Source organism: Nyctereutes procyonoides, unplaced genomic scaffold (assembly GCF_905146905.1).
Source record: "Nyctereutes procyonoides isolate TBG_1078 unplaced genomic scaffold, NYPRO_anot_genome, whole genome shotgun sequence".
Classification (NCBI taxonomy): Eukaryota; Metazoa; Chordata; class Mammalia; order Carnivora; family Canidae; genus Nyctereutes; species Nyctereutes procyonoides.
In genome coordinates, this window is record NW_026575025.1 from 10237022 (window position 1) to 10258601 (window position 21580).

At 52.1% G+C, this 21580-nt stretch overlaps 2 protein-coding genes and 1 non-coding gene across 11 annotated transcripts; 2 read left to right on the forward strand and 1 right to left on the reverse strand.

Moving 5' to 3' along the window:
- Positions 1–217: 217 nt before the first annotated feature.
- Positions 218–11784, forward strand: SLC29A2 (solute carrier family 29 member 2). 9 transcript variants are annotated; one of them, XM_055308795.1, is made up of 13 exons: positions 218–331; positions 986–1069; positions 1336–1417; positions 2908–3068; positions 3362–3501; positions 3893–4027; positions 4667–4764; positions 4974–5058; positions 5827–5963; positions 6229–6334; positions 6442–6527; positions 7299–7498; positions 8565–11784. In XM_055308795.1, exons 2-13 carry the CDS (start codon positions 1041–1043, stop codon positions 8875–8877), a joined length of 1572 nt encoding a protein of 523 aa, XP_055164770.1. In that variant the 5' UTR covers positions 218–331; positions 986–1040; the 3' UTR covers positions 8878–11784. The 9 variants fall into 9 exon arrangements, with proteins under 9 accessions (XP_055164770.1, XP_055164761.1, XP_055164788.1 ...); XM_055308786.1 differs by having other exon boundaries at positions 228–331; positions 923–1069; XM_055308813.1 differs by lacking the exon at positions 218–331 and having other exon boundaries at positions 907–1069; positions 7416–7498.
- A 6985-nt stretch (positions 11785–18769) lies between these two features.
- On the reverse strand, positions 18770–18851 carry TRNAS-GCU (transfer RNA serine (anticodon GCU)). Its single transcript has one exon. It is a non-coding gene; the product is annotated as a tRNA-Ser (tRNA).
- Positions 18852–19306: 455 nt separating this feature from the next.
- B4GAT1 (beta-1,4-glucuronyltransferase 1) lies at positions 19307–21567 on the forward strand. The gene is made up of 2 exons (XM_055313439.1): positions 19307–20482; positions 20718–21567. Exons 1-2 carry the CDS (start codon positions 19427–19429, stop codon positions 20907–20909), a joined length of 1248 nt encoding a protein of 415 aa, XP_055169414.1. The 5' UTR covers positions 19307–19426; the 3' UTR covers positions 20910–21567.
- Positions 21568–21580: the final 13 nt, after the last annotated feature.

A 21580-nucleotide genomic window follows, 5' to 3' on the forward strand; every position in this document is an offset into this window, starting at 1 on the left:
AATTACATGAGTGACAGCAAGTCAGTTTCAAAATTGCAATGGTCTATAATCTCTTCAAAGTTTTTCACACGAAAAAGAAAATGTGGGACGTGGGTACATCTTAATAGGTTTGATATGATGGGACCTGGGGCCCTCCCAAGGTGGTTTGTTTGTTTGTTTAGCAGCAGCAGTGGGAGAGTACCTCCGGGTCACACTTTCCTCCGGAGCCTTTGCTTAACCTCTTGCTGCTCCGAACGCAGCTCAGCCTCACTGTCACCGGGAAGCCCGCCTGGACGCCCCAACTGGGCCCACGCCTCTACAGTGAGTCCCCAAAGGCCCGGCGCTTCCCCAGGTAAGCACTTGGACGAGAAGAGCCAGTCTGTCCTTCTGTCTGCCAGACCTGCCTGAGGGCTCCGACAGCACCCGCACCTGGCCCTCTCCTCGGCCTCCCGAGGCACCCAGCTCGGCGCAGCCCGCCAGGACCGCTGGCGACCGACGCTCGGGTTACCCCCTGGGCGAGTCTGCTCCTCCGAGGGCCCCCGCGTCACCCAGCGCTGCACCTGCGAGCTGGCGGAGGGGGAAGAAGCCGCACGATGTCGGCTCGCCAGCTCTGGGCGGGGGAGGGGCGGGGTACCACCCCCCCCGCCCGCCTCCCCCGACCCTGCCGGCAGATCCGGGACCGGCGCCCGCGGGGCGGGGAGGCCGCAAGGGATCTTCCCGGGTCAGCCGCCTCTAAGCTGCACGGGACCCCGCGGGATGCGAGCGGAGTCCAGCGCGGGAGTCTAGAGTCCGCGCCAGGAGGAGGTGGGGAGGGGTGGTGCGACCCTCTGTCCCCGCCCCGGGGGCGGAGCAAGGTCCGAGCCCGTGGAGCCTGACACCCTTGGAAATCTGTCCCGGCCTTCCTCCCTGGCTCCCGCCTCGCCCCCACCCCCGCCCCTTTCAGGGAGACCCGACCCCCCTTCCCCGTCCACCTCCCTGGTCCTCTGGCTCTCGGGTCCCGGCGTAGGTGCAGGTGCAGCACCCCACCGCTCTTTCACCCGGGCGCATCCCGCTGGGCGGCCATGGCGCGAGGAGACGCCCCACAGGACAGGCGAGTTGGGGGGTTGGGGACCGAGTGGGGTGCGGACGGGGATCCGGGTGGCGGTGAGCAGCGCAGACCCGCTGCCTTCGGGCGCTCGTAGGCTCAAAGCAGGCTGATGGAACTACAATTCCCATCAGCCGCCTCCGTCTGCTACCTGAACGGGAGTGACGGGGGTTGTAGTCCGCTCTGCGGAGGGGTGGCCCTGGGAGGCGGGAGGGGGAGGGCGCGGCCGGGGCGTTGCGTCCTCAGGGTGACCTTCTGACTGATCCCCACAGCTACCACCTGGTCGGGATTAGCTTCTTCATCCTGGGCCTGGGCACTCTCCTTCCCTGGAACTTCTTCATTACGGCCATCCCGGTGAGACTCGCGGCTAGAGTGCCAGCCTCATGGCCACAAACACCATTGCCTTGGACCAGAGAAGCCCAGGCGCTTCGCTTCCCCACCTTGCCGCCGTTGACTCCTCATTATGCCAATATGTCTGTGCGTTTGTCCACTGAAGCCCTGAGCCTCAGAGAGGGGAAGTGCCCCTCTTGCAGATAGGAAAGGCCAAGCTTTCAGGGATGCCCGGATCCTACAGGGGCAAGGCCACCAGCTCAGGGGCGAGCCTATGGAACTAGTGAAGAGCTACCCACCCACCGCCCCTGTTTGTCATTATTCCCTGGCTAGTCATTCCTGGCCTAATCCACTCCAAAAGTGGATTATGGTTTGGTTTTCACTGAAATAGCATGAGTTGCATTCATTCAACCAATAAACAGTTAATAAGGCGCATCTACTGTGAGCCAGGCCCTGTTCTTGGCACTGGGGCTACAGGAGGAAACATAACAGAGGAAGCCTCCATCCTCATGGAGATACTCCCTCAAGGGAAGGCAGAAATATGGGGTTTGTGTTCTCTCTAGGACTGGTTATCCATATATATTCAATGATACAACTTTCCAGATGCCCCTTTAGTGTCTGGCTCTCTGCTGGACCCTAGAGACCCAAATATGAATCAGACCCTGTCTTGAGAGGGAGCTGGGTGCCAAAGAGCTATTAATAATTTAAGAAGGAACCTGCCACCCCAGGCTTGGAGCAAAGTCCTCCTAGGTCCCCAGGGAAGGGAGAGTTCCTTCTGCTTTATAGAAGAGGTGATTTGTAACTTGGGAGAAGGATAGGTAAAGCACTGGTGTTTGGGGGCTAGGTGGGACTGGGAGGAAAGGGGAAAGGCATTCCAGGTGGAGAGGACTGCTGTGCAAAGGCACCAAGGCAGGGGAACACCAGCCTGTTCAGAGACAGGACCAGAGCCTAGGGTACCTAGAGCTTACCGGGATGCAGCAGGAGATGCAACACAAAAGGGAGGTTCTGAGGGGCCTTCAGTGCTGTTCCAAAATCTTGGGACTTTGCCCTGTAGGCAACAGGGAACTATGGGCAGGAGGGAGAAGGAAGTTAAGCAGGGGCTTAACGAACGTGTGTTCCAGAGAGAATGCAGTTAGTTAGCACCTGGGCCAGGGCCTGGCTTACAGTTAGGCACTCAGTAAATCCTCAGGAATCTGGAAGCTGCTGCAGGAGTAGAGGTAGAGACTGGAACCAGGGCACTGCAGAGGAAGGGTGATCGGAAGATAGAGCAAGGCCCAAGTTGGGGGTTCTTAGGGCTTGGGCTCTGTCCCAGACGTCAGCTGTTCAATTCAGGGAACATTCATTGAGCTCTGACTGTGCCAGGTACTGAGATCAGTACCAGGACGGAGAGACACTTCCTGCAGACTTTAACTGAGCAATCCCAAGCATGGGAGGAGACAGAGAGGAAAGGCTAGGGGGTTCCTCAGGGTAGGTTGGAGGGTGACCCCATACCCCCTCCCCTGGCATCCTGGCAGTACTTTCAGGGGCGGCTGGCAGGGGCCAATACCACCACCGGGGCCCTGGACACCAACCACACAGGCCTCGCAGACACCTTCAACTTCAACAACTGGGTGACACTACTGTCCCAGCTGCCTCTGCTGCTCTTCACACTCCTCAACTCCTTACTGTACCAGTGGTGAGAGGCCCCAGCCCTCGGGCTCCCCGCAGGCCATCCCTCTGTGGTCCCTTCACCCTGTGGTCCCTCTACCAGCCCTCTGTGGTCCCTCCACCAGCCCTCTGTGGTCCCTCCACCCCCCTTTGCTAAGGAAGCTCCATCTGGGCCCAGGGAAGACCTCCCATCCTTCCTCCAATCCTCCTGCATGTCCCCCCACAACTCCCAGTGTCCAACCCTGGGCTCAATCTCTTGCCTACCTCCCCCTGCCTGGCCGGGGCCCAGCCGATGCCCACTCTGCTCCTACTTGTGAGCAGCATCCCTGAGATGGTGCGGATTCTGGGCAGCCTGCTGGTCATCCTGCTGCTCTTTGCCCTGACGGCGGCGTTGGTCAAGGTGGATATGAGCCCTGGGCCTTTCTTCTCCATCACCATGGCCTCTGTCTGGTTCATCAACTGTGAGCACTGCTGCCCCTCCCTCTCCCCACTCAGTCCACCCAGGGCTTCAGCCCAGTCCCTTCTCTGTAACTGGAAGGGCCCAACATATTCAAGAAGGAAAGACCACAGCAGCAGCAGCACTCCCATCCCTGATGAGAAACTGAGAAGGAGAAAAGTCACTTGTCCCAAACCCACGGTGACCTAAGATCAGGCCTCCTGACCCCTAGCCCCCCAAACCTATGGCTATACCTGAGAAGAAAGAATGGGGTGGGGGGTGTTACACTAGGGTGCCCAGAGTCTCATGCCTGCCCAACCTAGTTGAGTTTCCCATGCACCCTGCCAGCACCTCCTCAAGGGAGCCTCTAAGGCCTGCCTAGTTGAGCGGCATCCCCCACTCTTCTCCCTCCACAGCCTTCTGTGCGGTTCTGCAGGGCAGTCTCTTCGGGCAGCTGGGCACCATGCCTTCCACCTACAGCACCCTCTTCCTCAGTGGCCAGGGCCTGGCTGGGATCTTCGCTGCTCTTGCCATGCTCATGTCCATGGCCAGTGAGTGGACTTGTATGGCTGGAGGGGTAGAGTGGCCTCTGGGATACTGGGGAGCAGAAAGTATTCTAGGAGTGAGATGCCTTGGGTTCTGGGTAGAGATGATGGGGAGCTGGGGGTTGGGCTTGGGAGTAAGGAGTGGGGCTCTTGGGTTCTATAGCGAGAGGATGATCAGGTGAGGATTGGATTAACTTGGGCCCAGGGGCAGGATTCCCAAGGCTGACACTGGTATCTGGCAGCAGCCTGGGGTTCAGGAAAGGGGGGGACTAGTTTAAGATTCAGATAAACTGGGTTAGAATCCTAGTTGTACTGCTTCCCAGCCAGGGGACTGGACAGGGTACTTCACCTGTGTCAGGTTCCCCACTGAAATGCCTCTTATAGCTCTGTCCTGAGATGGTAACAAAAATGAGAAGTGCTCAACAAAATGACAAGTAGGGAAGAGTGAGAGAAACAAATGCCTGGGCTAGGGTCCTGCAGAGGTTCCTGAGTTTGTCAGAGAGCATAGCGGCAGAGGCCAGGAAGTGAAATCTGAGAAGTACATCATGGGAAGTGGGACAAGAGTCATTAGCCGCCGCCCCCCCCCCCCCAGGGAGCCAGTAGGACCAGCCCCCCCTCCACTCTGCAGCTGAAGTTTCTGCACAGGTGGCGTGGATGCCCAGACCTCCGCCCTGGGGTACTTCATCACACCCTGCGTGGGCATCTTCGTGTCCATCGTGTGTTACCTGAGCCTGCCCCACCTGGTGAGCCTGGTATTGGGCTCAAGGCCCCACTGCAGAGCATCTCAGATACAGTTCTGAGTCTGAGGCCCTGAGAGAGGCCAGGGGAGGGGGAGGGGACCTGATCCCCAAAGGAGTCAGCTACTGGGGACTCCAGCCTCTGAGACGACAGGGTGGAGAGGGATCCAGACACCTCAGCCAAGCCAGGCAGGGCCAACACTTTCCTTCTGCAGGAGTTTGCCCGCTACTACCTAGCCAAGAAACCATCACAGGCGCAAGGTCAGGAGCTGGAGACCAAAGCTGAGCTCCTCCAGTCTGGTGAGCTTGGGCCCCTGCTGGGGATGTGGAAGACCCAGGGGAGGGTAAAGCTACCTCTACAGGAAAGCATTTTCCCTCTGGTACCTCCCCGTCTAGTAGCCTTGTGTGAGCTACTTCTGCTCACCCCTAGTAGCCTTGTGTGAGCAGACACAGAGGTCAGGAAGGGAATTCAGTGGAAGTAAAGTTACTCTTGCTGGCCTAGGGCTTCAGTTTTCCATTCCATAAAATGGGGAGACAGTAGAGCTCCAATTTGCTAGTTCTCTATCCAAATGCATTTGTTTGAATCCTGGCCTTGCAACATCCAAGCTGGATGACCTTAGGCAAGTCCCTTAACCTCTCTGAGCCTGTTTCTTTATTTGGAAAGCAGTAGCAATGACATAATCCATATAAGGTGCTGGGATGCCTGGGTGTCTCAGCGGTTGAGCACCTGCCTTTGGCTCAGGGCATGATGCTGTAGGCCCAGGATCAAGCCCTACATCGGGCTTCCTGCATGGAGCCTGCTTCTTCTCCCCCTTCCTATGTCTCTGCCTCTCTCTCTGTGTCTCTTATGAATAAAGATTTTTTTATTTAAAAAATTCATGTAAGGTGCTTATCTCTGCCTGGCACATGTATGTGCTTCATAAGTAGTAGCTTAGCATATTTACATGGTTAATTCTCTTTGCCTACGTCCCGGGCTGGTGGAAAGTCATTTGTTTTAACTGCTGGGAATCGCCCTCCATGGAGCCTGGCTGTCACAGGCATGACCCTGTCCTCCCCTCTCCACCCCAGATGAGAAGAATGGTATTCCCAACAGCCCCCAGAAGGTAGCCCTGACTTTGGATCTTGATGCTGAGAAGGACCCAGAGCTGGAGCCAGAGGAGCCCCAGAAGCCAGAAAAACCTTCAGTTTTCATTGTCTTCCAAAAGGTTTGACTTGTATATGATCCCCAACCACCACTCCTGGGGAAGAGAGAGCTGTTCTCTCCAGCCCTCTCTGAAGACCCTTAGAATGGAATGGAGCCTTAGTGCTCACCTGGTCCACTTCAAGGTGCCAGGGTCATAGTGGGTTAGGAACACAGCTAGGCCAGGCTCCGGGTGTCCTGCCCACCCCCCAGCAAGCACTTGGGGGCTGGGGCTGTGTGTTGGGCCAGAGTCTGCCCCGCCTGCTTACATCCCTGCCTCTGGCTCCCAGATCTGGCTGACGGCGCTGTGCCTCGTGCTGGTCTTCACAGTCACTCTGTCCGTGTTTCCTGCAATCACGGCCATGGTGACCAGCTCCACCAGTCCTGGGAAGTGGAGTGAGTGCTGGGAAGCAGAAGAGGGCAGGGGAGATGGAGGGAGGAGGGAGGAAGAGGGAAGAAGGAGACGGAAGGAGGGACCAGGATGAGCCCTGTTTCTCTCCCAGGTCGGTTCTTCAACCCCATCTGCTGCTTCCTTCTCTTCAACATCATGGACTGGGTGGGACGGAGCCTGACCTCCTACTTCCTGTGGGTGAGCATACCTCTGGGCTGGGGGTATCTGATGATTTCAGGAAGAAGTTGGGGATCAGAGGATGTGAAAGAGCACAGAAAAGTGATTTCCCAAAAGTCTGACCATTTTAGGTCTGGCAATATAACAGCTGGCCTAGTGATAGTGAGCACCTGGCCCTGGAGGTATACAAGCCAGGGCTTGGACTGTGAGCTCCTTGAAAGCAGAAGTCATATCCAGTTGAACTATGTCCCCAGCTTCCAGCCCAGGACCCAGGCCTCGGTGCTCAGCCTAGACTGTTGCATGGAGATCTCTGTACCATGTGAGAGGTTGGACAAGATTCCTAGTGTTTGATTTTACTCATGGGTGCTGCTTCTTTAAATGAAATCTTCCAAGGAGATATAACAAAGTAGATCAAAGAGGAGCTGCTCTAATCCAGGCTGGCATGGGGCCCTGGATCCCCAGCTTCCAACTCCATTCAGCAACACCATCTGCCCCAAAGGGGTCTGTGGAACCCCCAGGGGTACTTGGAGGAACCCTGCTTGAAAACCAGAGATGCTATCTAAGGTCTCTTCCAGTTCTGCCATGGAGAGAGTCTAAGCTGGAGATGAGAAGGGGCAGAGGCTATCCCCAGGCCAGTCCTTGATTGCTGGAGGGCCTTCCCAGCCCCTCACTGGAGGCCTAAGCAAGCCCTGGGCCCTCACTGGCTCATGTAGAGTAGGAGGTCAGGGGAAGTGACAGAGTCTATCTGGGGTGGGCTCCCAGGGACTGCCCTCACCCGGGTGTCTGCCATAGCCAGATGAGGACAGCCGGCTACTGCCGCTGCTTGTCTGCCTGCGTGTCCTGTTCGTGCCGCTCTTCATGCTGTGCCACGTGCCCGAGAGGTCCCGGCTGCCCATCCTCTTCCCACAGGATGCCTACTTCATCACTTTCATGCTGCTTTTCGCTGTTTCCAACGGCTACCTGATGTCCCTTACCATGTGCCTGGCGCCCAGGTCTGGGGGTCAAGAGGGAGGGCCTGGGAGTGGGGAGGTGGGCTTGCTCTTTGAGGTGGACAGCCTATAAGAGGGGGTCCCTTCTGCTTCTAGCCAGCCCAGCACTAGCTGTCTCTAGGTGTCGCTGTCAGATCAGGCTTTAACCCGAGCTGGCCCCAGGGCAGGAGCTGGGGGAGTTCCTGCCGACGGAAGTAGTCCAGGCACTGCTTCTAGGGCCTCCTCTCTGGGTGTGTTTCCCCAGCTGTGAAATCAACGGGTTGAGCTATCATTCCTTAGGGCCCAGCTACACCCAGAATCCTCAGTTGAAGGGTAGCTAAGGTCTTGTTGTTGTTGTTGTTGTTGTTGTTGTTGTTGTTTTGGGGGGTAGCTAAGGTCTTGATCGAAAGTGGGGGTTCATGGGCTATTTACTCCAGGGACAATGGAGTTGAGAATCCAGAGACAGAAGAGGTGACAGGGAGGACCAGGCTGGGGACATTTTGTTGTGGGGGAAGGCAGTGGAATCTAGAATCCCATTCTACTGGGCCTGTGAGGCCTGAGAGGTGTCCTTGGTGGTAGCCTTATTTTATAGATCAGGAAAATGAAATTGGGAGAGGGACGAATTATGGTAACTCAGAGGTTGGGGCAGCCCAGACTAGGATTCAGGCATCCTGTTACAAGAGGGTTAGAGGGCACTGGGGCGGGGTCCAGGTTTGGCCTGGTCTTTCCTAAGAGCTCCTACTCCTGTGTGTTCTAGGCAAGTGCTGCCACATGAGAGGGAGGTGGCTGGCACCCTCATGACCTTCTTCTTGGCCCTGGGGCTCTCCTGTGGAGCTGCTTTCTCCTTCCTCTTCAAGGCACTGCTCTGATGTGCTCTGTCCAGGGCTCACCCACAGCTCTCTTCTCGCTGCCCCTTTGAACCTGAGACCCACCACAGGGGGAATGGCGAGCCAGGCTTAAGCCTCTGCTGGGCTGGGGCCCCATGGTCTGGGGGTGCCAGGAGGAAGTGGGTGCCACTCTCCTTCCTGGACTGGTATCCATCTGGGGGCTACGAGGAAGATTCACCAGCATCATTCTAACCCTCATCCAGGAATGGAGCTGACAAAGACAGACTACCTAGAGGCACACAAGACCTCATCCCAAGGGCGCTGATCAGGGAAGAGAGGGCCAAGGGCCATGACCCTTCCTCACCTCAAGAGTACTTTTGTCAATCTCAAGAAATGCACTTGCTCGTCTGTGGGGATCGGAGGCCACCAGTGGGGTCTTGCCAAGGGTGTGGCTGGTGCGGCTCCTCTTCTCCCCCGGCCTCCATAACCCCACAATCCACTTTCTCAGACCCCAGCGCAGAGGATGCCGGGGAAGCTGAGGGGAGCAAGGAGAAGGAACAGGCATTAGGGATCTGAGGGTACTCACAGGACCCCGTGGGCCTCAAACAGTGTTTCATTGCCAACGCTTACTTGTCTCCACTCCCCAGAGCCCGGCTGGGCCTAGGTCCCGGAGCTGCAGTTAGCCTACATGCGTGTTTTGCACTTTACAGTTTGCAAAGCTCTTCCGTCCCCACTCTTTCACTAAAGTTGCATTGAGACCCTTGGGAGGAGCCAGGCAGGGATTGTGCTCTCCCTTTATACAGGTGAGGAAACTGAGTCTCAGGGGGAAGTAACTGGTCTGTGGCAGAGCCAGGACCCAGCTCCCACCTCCCTCCTCCCTGTAGGTGCTGTTCTTCCTGCCCACTACCTGCTTCTCTTTTCCTCAAGAGGCTCAAGGCAGGAATCCTAAGCACTTATTCCACATTTTGGATGTTTTTCCTTCCAACCCTGCTCCTGGGTCTAATAATAACCTTCTTCATTTGTATAATCAATTCACTGAGTCTTTATTTCCAAAGTGCTGTCAGCTCCAACGGCTTTGATGACCTGGGTGGGGTAAGGATGCCTGTACCATTTGACAGATGAGACAACTGAGGTTCTGAGAAGGGCAGAGATTCGTGGGCATCACTATGCTGGGCCCTCTTGACCACAGGGTGACCTGTGCTCCTGGACAGAGCACCTGGCTGCATGAACAACTATTGCTCTTCCCCTCCACTGGTGTCCTCTGCCTCCCCAGGCCCCCTCCCCCACTTTCTCAAAAATGGAGCCTCAAGGAGACAGCAAATTTTCTGGAGAGATGGAGAAAAAGTCCTGCTTCACCACACACCCTGTGCAGCCCAGAGAAAAGCAAAGGGTTGTTTTGTTGTTGTTTTGTTTTTTGCATTAGAAGCACTGGCTTTTCTGCCCACATGCCCTCCTGCCTTCCATGAACATTCACCAAGCAGCTATTACATACCAGGCACCAAGTCAGCATAGGGTCCTGGCTCAGAGGTAAGGTACAACCTTGGTAGCTGAAATAAAGCCACAGGGCAGACCCCAAGTGAGGACTCATTCCTTTCACCATTATTCACTGTACCAGGCAATGGCTGGTCTGATGAGCCTGAAACAAAGGAGACAGGTCCCTGCCCCAAGGCCATGGGAAGTAGAAAGTAACATGGGATGGGGTTTGTGAGGGCCCTGCAGAAGTATGGAATGTAAGATTCCAAAAAAGGATGTCGCAGGTCCCTCTGGGAAGTCAGGGTAGCAGATCAGGGGAGGTTCCCCCCAGCTGGGCCTCAAGGGAACAAAAACTAGTTCCCTGGGCTGGGTGGGGGAGGGGTGTCCCAGGCAGAGACAGCAGGGAAGGTGGAAGGCTTGGACTCAGAATATTCAGGAAACAGGGGACTTCTGTGGGGGGAAGTTCTGTGGAGCCCCTAGGATGTGAGAGAGGGAGTGGTGAGAGGATGAGGCTGGAGCAGTGGGTTGGGGACAAGTGATGAAGGCTTTAGTGATGAAGAGTAGATAGCAGGTTAGACAGAGGAGGAGAGATTCAGGAGAGAAGAGGTCGGTGACCTCTTCAAAGGCCATTTAACTAGTGGTTAAGTGCATGTGAGCTGGTCCAGCATTATGGGTTCAAAGCTAGGCCCGTTCATTTACGAGCACTGGAGATTGAGACTTGCCCATGTGTGGAGTCCTAGGGAGAGGTCGGGGCTGGAGTACAGACTGGCATCTACTAAACAGTGATTGTAGTTCTAGAGGTATCTTGTGTAGACCATGAGGCCTGGCCATTCCCTTTGACCGGGAACGGTGAGGACAGGGCCCCATGCTTCCTGGGTCCCTTCTCCTTCCTCACCTTCACAGATTGTTTGTTGAACACAAAGCTCCTTAGACCTGCCAGAGCCATCCTACTGGCCAGGCAACAGTGCCAGGGAACCCACGGGGGCTGGTCCACCTTCATCTGGAGCAAGCCCACGTTGGGCTGAGCAGTGGAGGACGGGCCCCAAAAGAGGACACTTACCCCTCAGACATCCTTATGATATCACAACCTGGAATTCCATCTTCCCAACCTCCTTCCCAGTAGACCCAGCCCCCTGCCTCACCCATTAAATCAGTATATAGTCAGCTTCCAATGACAGAAACAAATACTGGGGCAGAAGGATGCACCTCCTCACTCCTCTCCTGATACCCAGTCCCCTGGCCACTGCCTCCTCCCCAGCCTGATGCAGCTCTGCCAGTGGGCCCCAGTTCCCTCGGAAGTTCCCAGGGGCCATCAGCAAACACCTGTAGAGGGCTCTATGTGGCAAGAACTGAGATAGGCCTGGTGGAGAGACACAAATATTTGAAGGCCAGTGTTTGGCCTTGAATTTCTCACCCTCCCATGAAGAGGAGGCCTCCTGGTTTGTAGATTGATTCAACTTTCCAATTAAAAGGCAGAGGTTCGGCAGCCCCCCGGATGGCTCAGTAATTTAGCGCCGCCTTCAGCCCAGGGCCTGGTCCTGGAGACCTGGGATCCTGGAGACCTGTCGGGCTCCCTGTATGGAGCCTGCTTCTCCCTCTGCCTGTGTGTCTGTCTCTCTCTCTCTCTCTCTCATGAATAAATAAATAAAATCTTTAAAAAAATAAAATAAAAGGCAAAGGTTGTCAGATGGATTAAAAATGATGCAACTGTATGCTATCTACCAGAAACTCCCTTTAGAGCAAAAAACACAAATAGGTTGAAAATGAAAGAATGGGTGGATCCTTGGGTGGCTCAGCAGTTTGGCACCTGCCTTTGGCCCAGGGCATGATCCTGGAGTCCTGGGATTGAGTCCCACGTCGGGTTCCTTGCATGGAGCCTGCTTCTCCTGGCTGTGTCCCTGTCTCTCTCTCTCTCTCTCTCTCTCTCTGTCTCTCATGAATTAATGAAATAAAATGAGGGCAGCCCAGGTGGCTCAGCAGTTTAGTGCCGCCTTTGGCCCAGGGCCTGATCCTGGAGACCTGAGATCGAGTCCCATGTTGGGCTCCCTGCATGGAGCCTGTTTTTCCCTCTGCCTGTGTGTCTGCCTCTCTCTCTCTCTCTCTCTCTCTCTCTCTCTCTCTCTCTCTCTGTCTCTCTCTGTGTGTGTGTGTGTGTGTGTGTGTCTCTCTCTCTCTCATGAATTAATAAACAAAATCTTTTGGGATCCCTGGGTGGCGCAGCGGTTTGGCGCCTGCCTTTGGCCCAGGGCGCAATCCTGGAGACCCAGGATCGAATCCCATGTCGGGCCCCCGGTGCATGGAGCCTGCTTCTCCCTCTGCCTATGTCTCTGCCTCTCTCTCTCTGTATGACTATCATAAATAAAAATTTAAAAAAAAATAAACAAAATCTTTTTTAAAAATAAAAAATAAAAATAAAATGAAAGAATGGGCAAGAACAAGCATGGTATTCCATGCCAATAGTAAACAAAAGACAGTTGGGGTGAATATACTATCAGACCAAATAGACTTCAAGTCAAGAATTATTTAAGAGATGAAGGAGGCTGTTATATATCCATAAAAGGGTGTAATAATTATAAACATGCACACCTAACAACAAAATCCTAAAAAAAGATATGAAGCAAAAATGGACAAATTTGAAGGAGGAATTACACATTTCTACAAGAATGGTTGGACACGTCAATACCCTACTTTCAATGAAGGACAGAACAACCAGACAGAAGATTGACAAGGACATAGAGGAGCTGGTGCATCATACACCAGTTGGACCAAGCAGACACACATGAACACTCACCTACAAACAGCAGAATGGACCTCCTTCTCTACTGCACAAGGAACACCTCCTAGGAGAGATCAGAAATTAGGCCACCAAACAAAACTACAATACATTTTAAAAGACTGAAATCCTGCAAAGTTTCTTTTCCAATCACTATGGAATGAAAGTAGAAATCTGTAACAAAAAGTAGACACTTCACAAATAAGTACCAATTAAACAATGCATTCTGAATTAATGGGTTAAAAAAGAGTCCAAAGATATGGAAGCAGCCCAAGTATCCATTGATGGATGAATGGATAAAAAAGATGTGGGGCACCTGGGTGGCTCAGTTGGTTAAGTGTCTGTCTTAGACACAGGTCATGATCCCAGGGCGAGCCCCTTGTCGAGCCCCTCCCTCCTCAGGGCAGGGGCCTGCTTCTCCCTCTCCTCCCCGCTCGTGCTCTCTCTCACCATCTCTGATCTCTCTCTCAGATAAATAAAATCTTTAAAAAAATAAAAAGATGCATACGCACACATATACACATGCTGGAATATTACTCAGCCATAAAAAAGAATGAGATCTTACCATTTGCAACAACACAGAAAAAACTTAGAGCGTATTATGCTAAGTGGAATAAGTCAGAGAAAGACAAAGATCATATGATTTCACTCCTATGCAGAATCTGAACAATAAAACAAGCAAAAAGCAGAAACAGACCCATAAATATAGAGAACAAACTGGTGGATGCAAGAGGAGAAGGGAATGGGGAGTGCCTGGGTGGCTTAGTTGGTTAAGCATCTGCCTTTGGCTTAGGTTATGATCCTGGGGTCTTGGGATCGAGCCCTGCATTGGGCTCCCTGCTCAGTGAGGAGTCTGCCCTCCCCCAACTTGTGCTCTTTCTCTCTCTCGTGCACTTTCTCTCTCAAATAAGTAAATAAAATCTTAAAAGAAAGAAAATAGGGATCCCTGGGTGGCGCAGCGGTTTGGCACCTGCCTTTGGCCCAGGGCGCGATCCTGGAGACCCGGGATCGAATCCCACGTCGGGCTCCCGGTGCATGGAGCCTGCTTCTCCCTCTGCCTATGTCTCTGCCTCTCTCTCTCTCTCTGTGACTATCATAAATAAATAAAAATTAAAAAAATGTATTAAAAAAAGAAAGAAAATAAATAGGCAAAGAAGATGAAGAGGTACAAACTTCCAATTATAAAAGAAATCAGTCAAGGCTTCTGGGTGGCTCAGTGGTTGAATGACTGCCTTTGGATCATGTTGTGATCCCAGGGTCCTGGGATTGAGTCCCACACCAGGCTCCCTGTGGGGAGCTTACTTCTTCTGCCTCTGTGTCTCTCATGAATAAATAAATAAAATCTTTTTAATAAATAAAACAAGTCATGGAGATGAAAAGTACAGCATAGGGAATATAGTGAATAATATTGTTATGACATTGTGTGGTGACAGGTGACTGGAATTACTGTGGAATCAGGATGTTGTCCACCTGAAACTAGTATAACATTGTATGTCAACAATACCTCAACACTTTATTTTTTTACCTCAACACTTAAAAAAAAAGAATCTATACAATGTATACTAAGTTCTATGAGTAATTTGCAATGACTGCTATAAAAATAAATAAAGGAACTACCTTTAAAATCCTCCCTCAAAAAAAAAAAAGAAATTGAAAGAGAAATTGGAAAATGCTTTGAGATAAAAGAAAATGAAAACACAACACAATGAAATTTATGGGATGCAGCCAGAGCAGTGCTGAGAGGAAATCTAATGTGTAAATGCCTACATTAAGAGGAAGAAGGGGGGGGATCCTGGCTGGCTCAGTCGGTGGAGCCTGTGGCTCTTGATCTCAAGGTCCTGAGTTTGAGCCCCACTGGGTAGAGATTACTTTAAAAGGGGGGGGGACAAGAAGGATCTCAAATCACTAACCTAACTTTACACCTTTAATAATTAGGAAAAAGAAGAGCAAATTAAGCCTATAGTTAGCAGAAGGAAGTTAATGATAAATATTAAGGTGGAGTGAAACACAGTGGAGGATGGAAAAACAACAGAAAATCAGTGAAACTAAAAGTTGGTTATTTGAAACAATCAACAAGACTGACAAATTTCTGACTAGACTGACTAAGAAAAAGAGAGAGAGGACCTTAAAATTATTAAGGTTAGAAATGAAGGTGAAGCCATTATTACTGATTATCCAGAAATAGAGTATTATAAGAGAATACTATGAACAGTTGTACACCAACAAATGAGAAACCTAGATGAAATTAACAAATCCTAGAAACACAAACTACCAAAACTGATTCAAGAAGAAATAGGAGGCCTGAATATACTTCTAACAAATAACAAGATTGAATCAATAATCAGAAACGTCCCAACAAGGAAAATCCCAGGACTGGGTAATTTCACAGGCTAGTTTTACCAATCATTTAAAGAATGAGCACCAATCCTCTCAAACTCTTCCAAAAAATACAAGAGCAGGGAACACTTCCTAATTCATTCTGTGAGATCAACCTGAGGCCAAAGCCAGATAAAGACATCACAAGAAAATGTAATAAGTTGGGGATCCCTGGGTGGCACAGCGGTTTGGCACCTGCCTTTGGCCCAGGGCGTGATCCTGGAGACCCTGGATCGAATCCCACGTCGGGCTCCCAGTGCATGGAGCCTGCTTCTCCATCTGCCTATGTCTCTGCCTCTCTCTCTCTCTCTCTCTGTGACTATCATAAATCAATAAAAAAAATAATTAAAAAAAAGAAAATGTAATAAGCAATATTTCTTATGAATATAGATGTAAAAATTTCAACAAAATGGAACCAAGCAGCTCCAAAGGGATTGTATACCATGACCAAACAGGATCTACTACAGAATACAAGGTAGTTTAACATACAAAAAAAACAATTAATGTAATATGCCACATGAATAGAATGAAGGGGTAAAACCACATGGTCATCTCTTTTTCCACATGATGTGGAAAAAACGTCTGACAAAACCCAACACCATTTCAAGATAAAAACACTCAACAAACAAGGAATATATGGGAACTTCCTCAAGCTGATGATGCACATTTATGAAAAATCCACAACTAATGTCATATTCGATGATAAAAGACTGAAAGCCTCTCCCTAAGATCAGGAAAGGGCCCACTTTTACCATTTCATCTGCTCAACTTTGTACTGGCAGTCCTAATTACAGCACTTTTGCAAGAAAGAAAAATAAAAGGTATCCAAATTGGAAAGAAAGAAGTAAAACCATCCATACTCACAGATGATATCATACATACATTCACAGAAAAAAAGAACACACACACGCTTAGAGATAATAAGCAAATTCAGCAAAATTGGAGGATTCAAGATCAACACACAAAATTCAGTTGTATTTCCTTTTTAAAAATATTTATTTATTGGGATCCCTGGGTGGCGCAGCGGTTTGGCGCCTGCCTTTGGCCCAGGGCGTGATCCTGGAGACCCGGGATCGAGTCCCGCGTCGGGCTCCCGGTGCATGGAGCCTGCTTCTCCCTCTGCCTGTGTCTCTGCCTCTCTCTCTCTCTCTGTGTGTGACTATCATAAATAAATAAAAATTAAAAAAAAAATTAAAAAAAATATTTATTTATTCATGAAATACACAGAGAGAGGCAGAGACACGGGTGGAGGGAGAAGCAGGCTCCTTACAGGGAGCCCAATGCAGAACTCAATTCCAGAACCCCGGGATCACACCTTGAGCCAAAGACAGACGCTCAACCACTGAGACACCCAGGCATCCCTAGTTGTTCTATACACACAATTCTGACACCAATTTTTTTTTATTTATGATAGGCACACAGTGAGAGAGAGAGAGAGAGGCAGAGACATAGGCAGAGGGAGAAGCAGGCTCCATGCACCGGGAGCCCGATGTGGGATTCGATCCCGGGTCTCCAGGATCGCGCCCTGGGCCAAAGGCAGGCGCTAAACCGCTCGCTGCGCCACCCAGGGATCCCCTCTGACACCAATTCTGACATGTGGGTTTCCTCACACACACCAAGCGACTCTCTGACATCGCCTGAGTGTCCTCCAATACAATTCAATTCTGACACCATCTACCTGAAGACAGCATCAGATCTCACAGCTCGGTCCCACAAGACCAGCCCCACTTCAGATGCCCAGAACAAGTCCCAGTGGTTACCTGTGCTTCTGACTGGCTCTAAGTCAGAGGTTCAGCAGTACACACACACACACACACACACACACACACACACACACACACCAGACTCAATTAATTTGACAGCATATCACAGAACTGTTTTACTCGCTGGATTACAGGTTTCATATAAAACGATGTACATCAGGAATGGCCAGATGAAAGAGATGCAGAATGTAAGGTATGTGGAAAGCAGATCCCTTATTAATGGTTTTCAACTCTGGTCTTTTTTTTTTTTAAGATTTTATTTATTTATTCATGAGAGACACACAGAGAGGCAGAGACATATGCAGGGGAGTAGCAGGCCCCATGCAGGAAGCCCAATGTGGGACTCGATCCTGGGACCCCGGGATCACATCCAGAGTCAAAGGCAGATGCTCAACCGCTGAGCCACCCAGGCATCCCATCAACTCTGGTCTTTGAATCTCTCATGCTCCACTCTATCACAGCCAGTGTCTCTCCCCAGCCAGGCCTTTCTGCCCCGATATCAGGCAGTAGGCCTTTCTCTGGGCCTTCCATATAGCTTTCCCTGATCTTGCCATCTCAGTGAGATTCAGTTGCTACTTTTCAGACTCCCCTCAAGCTAAGGTCACTGAGGACACTTCAGAAGCTTCTTATTCACTCATTCAACAAATAACATTCTGATGCTGGCTATGTGGCTAGCATTATAGTGTGTGGCAGGTGGAAGACACTGTGACCAGGTGCCTGGGCAGACAGAGGGAGATATCATGTGAGTGCTGCAGGTGAGACTCAGATGCTCAGGGGCCAGGGTGAATAGTGAAGGGGCAGGGTTGAGACCTTGGCAGAGAGAAAACTATTTGCAAAGGGTGAGCTACTCTTAGTTCTGGCCAATTGTCACCCTGTGGAAATGCAGGCCTGGCATTGCCAGATCTTTCAGAATTTAAAGCAAAAGTTGGAAATGTGGATTTTATGTGAAATCTCCTGATTCGCCAAAGCCAACAACTAATGTGATTCAAATTGTAATTTTCAACACTGAGCAGGTCAAAGACCCTAACAGCACCAAACCTGACACCTGAGCTTCCAGTTTGCAAGGCCTGTGCCAAACAGGTCTGCATATACTTTTGTCCACTTTCCTACCACAGGTCACCAGTGCAAATCTTCAAAGATAGTACCTGTCAAGTCCCCTGCAAGGCTTCATCCGGGGTGCCTAACAGCCCCTGGCACCGAGTGGGTGCTCAGTAGGTGTTATTTGCTGGGGCTGCAAAATATAGGTGCCCTAGTTACTCTTCAATTCATCAACCTTGGCTTCCTGGGGCTCCTGGGTGACTCAGTTGGTTAAACATCCACTTTTGGTTCAGGTCATGATCCCAGGGTGCTGGAATCCAGCCCCACCTTGGGCTCCCTGCTCAGTGGGGAATCAGCTTCTCCCTTTGTCCCTCCCCCTTGCTTATGCTCTTGCTGAGTCTCTTTAAAAAAAAAGAAAAAAAATTTAAACTTGCTTTTTAAAATACAAAACCAACCTTAGTTTCCCATTGCCTATAGGGAGGAATTGGAAGCCCTGTCCTGAAAATTGGAAGCCCTTCCCGGTCTGCACCTTCCCAAGATTCACAGAGCTCATATAGTTATCATATATAATTGATTGAGCTGTGAAAGTACCTGCCTTTCCCCACAGCCTCTCCTTGTCTAGAGCCCATGGATTAATTATTTCACAAATGCTTTTTAAGGGGTTTCTGTATATGTTGGCCGGTGTTTTAGGTTTTCTAGGCCTCCTGCTTAAACGTGTGTGTGTGTGTGTGTGTGTGTGTGTGTGTGTGTGTGTGTGTTGCGGGGGTAGGGGTGGGAGGTCTCCCCCTAGGAGAATTGCTGTCAGTGGCCTGAACAGAGTGATAACTTCAGTGATCAGACACCGAACTACTACCAAATTCCACCACTTTAGAGAATAAGGCGGCACCTCCAGGGGGGTTTCTCTAATTGCCGTAGATAATAGATTGGCTCCCAATTTGGCTTCAGCCAGAGTTCCAGTTCGGGTCTTTTACGGGCCACTGGACCCTGGGCCCTCTTCCCAGGAAGGCAGAAAAGTACACCCCCCTCACCTCGTGTAAAACACGATCGACGAGGATGGGATTCGAACCCACGCGTGCAAAGCACAATGGATTAGCAGTCCATCGCCTTAACCACTCGGCCACCTCGTCCCACGTAGAGCGGCCCTTTCTACATGCACTTATCTCTCATCTCCTCCGCACCTTACGAGCCTCTCCGCATCCCTGCCTCAGTGTGGGTTTCATAGAACCTGGCGGAGGGAGAGACGGCGGAAAGAGAAAGGGCTTTTTTGTGTGTTCCATCCCGCCCGCCGCGGCCGCGAACCCGCATCATCCTTCCCCCAGCTGCACCCAGAGCTCTGCCGCGGCTTCCCTTTCCTAAGGCGGGGGGAGCGCGCGGGTGTTTCAGAACGCGCTGGGTCCCGGGGGGGTCGCACACTGATCGGGAGGGCGGGCTGCGGGTCCCTGAGAACCCCGCAGGCGCGGCCGCGGGCACTTTTCAGGGTTTGCAAAGCGCGGCGCGGCGGCGAATGCAGTAGCTCCTCCTCACGCGCAGGGGGCGAGCTGGCGCGCCCCAAGGCCCGCTCCGACGGGGAAGCTGCGCGGGGCTCGGCTCGCCTCGGCTCGCTTCGGCTGTGCTCGGCAGGCTGCGGTAAATCCGGGCTTGCTGCGGCTGGCAAAGGCTGCGGCCCGGTGGTCCCTGCTGCGCGCTCGGAGCCCCGAGAGCCATGCAGATGTCCTACGCCATCCGGTGCGCCTTTTACCAGCTGCTTCTGGCCGCGCTAATGCTGGTGGCGATGCTGCAGCTGCTCTACCTGTCGCTGCTGTCCGGGCTCCACGGGCAAGAGGAGCAAGACCAGTATTTTGAGTTCTTTCCCCCTTCCCCGCGGTCCGTGGACCAGGTCAAGGCGCAACTCCGCACCGCTCTGGCCTCTGGAGGCGTCCTGGACGCCAGTGGCGACTACCGCGTCTACAGGGGCCTACTGAAGACCACCATGGACCCCAATGATGTGATCCTGGCCACTCACGCCAGCGTGGACAACCTGCTGCACCTGTCGGGCCTGTTGGAACGCTGGGAGGGCCCGCTATCCGTGGCGGTGTTCGCGGCCACCAAGGAGGAAGCGCAGCTAGCCACGGTGCTGACCTACGCGCTGAGCAGCCACTGCCCCGATATGCGCGCCAGGGTTGCCATGCACCTTGTGTGCCCCTCGCGCTACGAGGCCGCTGTGCCTGATCCCCGGGAGCCTGGGGAGTTTGCCTTGCTGCGGTCCTGCCAGGAGGTCTTTGACAAGCTAGCCAGGGTGGCCCAGCCGGGGATCAATTATGCGCTGGGCACCAACGTCTCCTACCCCAATAACCTGCTGAGGAATCTGGCTCGTGAGGGGGCCAACTATGCCCTGGTAATCGACGTGGACATGGTGCCCAGTGAGGGGCTGTGGAGGGGTCTTCGGGAAATGCTGGATCAGAGCAAGCAGTGGGCGGGCACAGCACTGGTGGTGCCTGCCTTTGAGATCCGCCGAGCCCGCCGCATGCCCACAAACAAGAATGAGCTGTTGCAGCTCTACCAAGTGGGCGAGGTGAGGCCCTTCTATTATGGGCTGTGCACACCCTGTCAGGCACCCACCAACTACTCCCGCTGGGTCAACCTGCCAGAAGAGAGCTTGCTGAGGCCTGCCTACGTGGTGCCCTGGCAGGACCCCTGGGAACCATTCTACGTGGCTGGAGGCAAGGTGCCCACCTTCGACGAGCGCTTTCGCCAGTACGGCTTCAATCGCATCAGCCAGGTGCCCATAAGGGAAAGGGCAGGGGCAATGGGGGAGGAGGAGTGGGGGGCGCTGGGAGCTATGAGTGGTCCTGGATGGAAAGGAGGCAATGTGGCAGGATAGTCATAGTTGAGGAAGTGGTTGGATGGTGTAGATGCCTCCAGAGGAGTAGGGATGCTGGAGAGAGGCTTCAGGGATGCCAGTCTCAGGCCTAGAAATGTCATCCAACTTCACTGACCTGTCTCTCCTCCAACAGGCCTGTGAGCTGCACGTGGCAGGATTTGATTTCGAGGTGCTGAACGAAGGTTTCCTGGTTCATAAGGGCTTTAAGGAAGCTTTGAAGTTCCATCCCCAAAAGGAGGCAGAAAATCAGCACAATAAGATCCTTTACCGCCAGTTCAAACAGGAGTTGAAGGCCAAGTACCCTGACTCCCCTCGTCACTGCTGAGGCCCTCCCTCCCCTAGTCAGAGAAGTCTCAGCCTTTTCCCTCCTTAGGCCGTCCCTCAGGCCTGACAGGGATAATCAATGTCACTCCACTTTACCGTGGTAGCTGTGGTGTTGGAACACTGGACTTGAATATGGGGTGCTGGGATCAAGTCCTAGCTTTACCACTAACTAGCTGTGTGGCCTTGAGCAAATCCCATTTCCTCTCTGAGCCTCAGTTATCCCATCTGTAAAAAGGGAGGTGAAAATACCTACCTCACAGAACTGTTGGGAGGCTCAGATGAGATGCTATATGTGAAAACATTCTGTAAGCTTCGTACAAATGTGAAGTATTATTAATATTATTACAGTATTATTGTTATTATTATTAACAATCTGGGGTGGGTGAGCAGTCGGAGAGCAAAGAGTATGAATGGGGCAGAACTGAGAAGTCTGAGTACTTAGCAAAATGGACTTTTTGGAAGAAATCAGATAAAGGCGCTGAATTTAGTTCTTAGCTTTGGGGCAGAAAACTAAACTTCCTGGTTCTTCCAGGCCTCCACCCTCGGGAGCTCTGGGGAAAGGAAGGGTCTGCAGGTTCCGTGCCAAATCTGTGCCGTCGAACAGACTGGGTTATTTGCCTACCAACGACCATGTGTAAATAAATGAGTGTTCACACCTACAGCTGGCTCCAT

Excerpts from the sequence above, each read along its gene's own strand:
- SLC29A2 (XM_055308795.1), top strand. The coding sequence starts at position 1,041 with ATGGCGCGAGGAGACGCCCCACAGGACAG. Across the intron at positions 6,335-6,441 it reads CACCAGTCCTGGGAAGTGGA|GTCGGTTCTTCAACCCCATC; the intron begins GTGAGTGCTGGG and ends TTTCTCTCCCAG. Across the intron at positions 7,499-8,564 it reads ACCATGTGCCTGGCGCCCAG|GAATGGAGCTGACAAAGACA; the intron begins GTCTGGGGGTCA and ends ACCCTCATCCAG.
- B4GAT1 (XM_055313439.1), top strand. The coding sequence starts at position 19,427 with ATGCAGATGTCCTACGCCATCCGGTGCGCCTTTTACCAGCTGCTTCTG. Across the intron at positions 20,483-20,717 it reads GCTTCAATCGCATCAGCCAG|GCCTGTGAGCTGCACGTGGC; the intron begins GTGCCCATAAGG and ends CTCCTCCAACAG.